Raw genomic sequence first — 3953 nt, forward strand, 5'->3', positions numbered from 1 at the left:
TTGCGAGCTCAGTGTTGTTGATTTCAGAGCCTCCGATCGGTCAGATGCGGCCGCCTCATGGCAGCGTGACGCCTCAGAAGAACAGCAACCTGCTGGTGATCATCGTTGTTTCTGTGGGAGCCGTGACTGTGGTGGTGGTGGTGATCGTCGCCCTGATCTGCACCCGCCGCTCATCCGCACAGCAGAGGAAGTGAGTTTGTTGGTATAATATAACATAACATAACGTAACGTAACATAACGTAACATAGTTGTATTACACATTTGTAAGTCACTTTAAATGCTGTAAAAGTGTCTGCTAATTAATTTAACTTAATATATAATAGGGATGGAACAATTACCGGTCTGACGATAAATTGTGATAAAATTCCCCACGGTTAGTATTACCGTTTCATATTTCAATTATCATTAAAATTTAATCCGATTACTGCGATTTGAACAATTGAGGATAAATAAATACTGTCCATCATAAAGCAAAGTATTAAATAACAGTCTCAGGTGCGCACAGCAGCAGAGTAGTGTAGTTTTGTGTGAAAACATGGCGGAAAGCTGAGAGGTTTTAAAAGCGTGCTAAGGGAATTATACACATGAATTATTTAGTCTATATTGATGTACCTCTGAAGGTTCTGGCTGTCTTCAGAAGAGATTCGATGGCATTTTGTTTTCATCTTCACTCCATGTTACGGGAACGTTACGGAAAAACAGCTGTAATTCTGCTGTTCCAGAAGCGCCACCTGCTGTCAGAGAGTGGATTTACAGAGACTTACATTCACATTCAGCCTGTGTGCAGTTTCTGTCTGGACTAGAAACGACCGGATTTGCATGCCCTGCTGTGAATTTTGACCTGTATATGGAAAACAGTTTATGTGGATTCTACACTTTTCAAACAATTCGGATAAGGTATCTAGAATTATTTATGGAGCAGATAAAATACATGTAATTATTTATTAATCAGTTATCATTTTGACTTAACCCTTTTCTTTATTTAAAGGCTGAAATGTGAGGTTTACCATTTTATGAAACGTTTTCAAAGCTTTATTTGAACATTTCGTACATGCTATTCAGTCATGTTGTCATTTAAAATCCAGACATCTTTGGTAATGATATAGTTTTAGTGTTTATGCAACAAAAAAGTATTTTTTTTTATTGTTTGTCGACTTTAAATACAAAACTTGCTTAAACGATTTTTAATTTCTTGCTGAGAAATTTTCATACCGTTACGTCTCTAATATATAATATAATGTGTCAGTTTTTGACTCTTTCCCTGCCAGCATTTTTTTTTAAAAGTTGCCAGCCACCACCAGCATTTTTGATCATTTTCACAAAACTTTCATGGCCCACGAAATATTTTGTTGTGTTAATATCTGAACATACAATATGCTTCTGCTTAAAAAAATAAATTCTAGTTTTATGCATACTTTTTTAATCAACACTTAAATGTGGGTAAGTTCCATTTTTAAAAAAGCAACATTTTGATCAAAAAGCCAAGAAAATTGTGTTTTTGTCATAACTACATCTGGATCCGATTCAAAGCGATGATCAAAACCTAGATAGACTCGATCACTTCCATCAACACATTCAAAAGCTTCACAGTCATAAACCACTTCCTGTCGACATTTCATTCAGTAAGTTTTCATTTATATGCTGTTTAATACTTGATGATCGCATTATTTTACATATGCATCTGATTACACGATCAATTGTTTCTGCTTCTTCTTCACCCTGGTTTGATCCAGAGATTCAGTACTCTATCAGAAGATGTGTAATAGCGCCCCCTACCACATAACAGTGAAAACACAGAAAGCCTGAAAATTCCGTCAGTGGCGGGGAAAGAGTTAACAGGCATGAGTTACACTAAAGAATAGTAATGAGTGACACACGTGTGACATCATCAGTGTTTCTAATGATGATATTAACCAGCTGAAGTGTGTTCTAGATAAGAATGTGTGAGACTGTGTCTGTGTGAAGGTGAGATGCCACAAGTTCAGACCTCATTAGCACCTGCCACACACACACACACACTCACACACACTTCAAAACAGTTCAGTCTGAGAGCAGCGGCCCTGCAGACAAACATCATTATGTTTCCAAAATAAGAACTGTGATATTATTACTCTCTTAGTGTGCGTGTGTGTGTGTGTGTGTGTGTGTGTGTGTGAGAGAGAGAGAGAGAGAGAGAGAGATAAAGAGAGACACCTGTGTATAAATCTTACTGACTCCAAATATTTGAACAGTGGAATGGTAGAATACATATTATACATATTGAAAAATGCTGAGCACCTAGACTTTCACTACTAATTTCATTCTGTGAGTGGCATACCATTTTTAAAAATAAATCATTATACTGTATGTATTTTGTGCAATGGCTTTTTTTAGGACAACATAAATTATGACCATTCAAAGTTTTGATGTACAAGCAACTTAATTTCCTGTCCACAGAACTGAGTCAAAATGAACCCAGCCTGAGTGCAGTATCTTCACAAAGACATTTGGTTTTCTTTAGAAAGTGTCTTTTCCATCATGGTCTTTTGACCCTGCTTCAGGTAGGTATTAAATGTGGCATTGAAGCCCGCACACCCAAGGTGAGAGGCAAATACTGAGTGCAAAGGTTTCTCCTTTAGCCACACAGACAGCAGGTCTTTGTTTAGGCTTTCACTCCTGGATTAACCAAGTCTGTGTGCAAGGGAGGCCATGTGTTGTACTTTAATGAGAGATGTGTGTTTGTTGTTTCTTATGATTTGCATGGAAGTGTCAAAAATCTCAGGGGTCATACAAATCATCTTTGAAATTTGACAGAGGCCAACATGGATGGATTGTGTGGCATTCATTATCAAAAACCATGAACAAAACTAAAAAGTAAAAAAGACAATACAACATACTGCATTGTGTCCGGTTGCATGAAATGCTTAGTCCATCCATCCATCTGCATGTTATAAAACCAAAATTGTGATGAAATGTCTTAATTCTGAGAAAATGTCAGTCTTTTTTCCTGATAATTAGACTTTGCAACTTGCAATTTTGAGTTTATATCACACAATTTTGAGAAAAGTCAGAATTACCAGAAAAAAAGTCAGCATTGTAAGTTTATTTCTTGCAAATCTGACTTAATTTCTCTCAATTGTTAGTTTATGTCCTGCAATTCTGAGTTTATGACTCACAGTTGTGAGTTTATTTGTCACATTTCAGAGAAAAGAAGTCAGAATTAAAAAAAGTTGTAATTGCGAGAAAAAAAGTTTTTGCAATGAAAGGAGTAAGGGAAACCGGTTTGTAGTTCTCTAAAAGAGATGGGTTAAGGGTGGGTTTCTTAAGTAGTGTGGTTATACGAGCCTGTCTAAATGCTGAGGGGAAAACACCAGTGTGAAGGAATGTGTTAATGATGTGAGTGAGTATAACTACAAGTGAAATGGCTTGAATGAGATTAGATGGAATAGGATCAAGCGGACAAGTAATAGGATGATTAGAAAGGATGAGTTTGGAGACTTTCTTTTTAAAATATAATATAATATAATATAATATATCTCTGTGTTCCTGTAGGAAACGTGCGACACACAGCGCTGGGAAACGAAAGGGCAGCCAGAAAGATCTGCGACCTCCTGACCTCTGGATCCATCATGAGGAGATGGAGCTAAAGAACATAGAGAAGCCCTCGAGCTCCGCCCCCTCCGGCCACGAGTCGCCAATCCAGAGCTGCCAGGAGATGGCGCCGGTCAGCCACAGCCAATCAGAGAGCCAGATGGGCAGCAAGAGCAGCCACTCAGGTGAGGCGTTCATTGATTCGACCGCGAGCGTGTGTGTGTGTGTGTGTTTGTGTGTGTGTGTGTGTGTTTATTATGTATGTTTATGTGTGTGTATACAACATGTAAACACAGTGTTGCAAGTTTGATTAGTTTTGTTTACACGCTCTCTCTCCCTTTCCTGTGTTTCAGTGACTTTGGTATCCAGTTGGTCAGAGAACA

At 38.0% G+C, this 3953-nt stretch overlaps 1 protein-coding gene across 1 annotated transcript in view; it reads left to right on the plus strand.

The window, feature by feature from the left end:
• dcc (DCC netrin 1 receptor) overlaps positions 1-3953 on the plus strand; it is a 199002-nt gene that overhangs the window by 158636 nt on the left and 36413 nt on the right. The window contains 2 exon segments of the mRNA XM_016524048.1: positions 28-190; positions 3532-3755. Of these exon segments, the coding sequence (XP_016379534.1) occupies positions 28-190; positions 3532-3755 (387 nt within the window).

This window comes from Sinocyclocheilus rhinocerous, unplaced genomic scaffold (genome assembly GCF_001515625.1).
Source record: "Sinocyclocheilus rhinocerous isolate Xijiao unplaced genomic scaffold, SAMN03320098_v1.1 scaffold991, whole genome shotgun sequence".
Classification (NCBI taxonomy): domain Eukaryota; kingdom Metazoa; phylum Chordata; class Actinopteri; order Cypriniformes; family Cyprinidae; genus Sinocyclocheilus; species Sinocyclocheilus rhinocerous.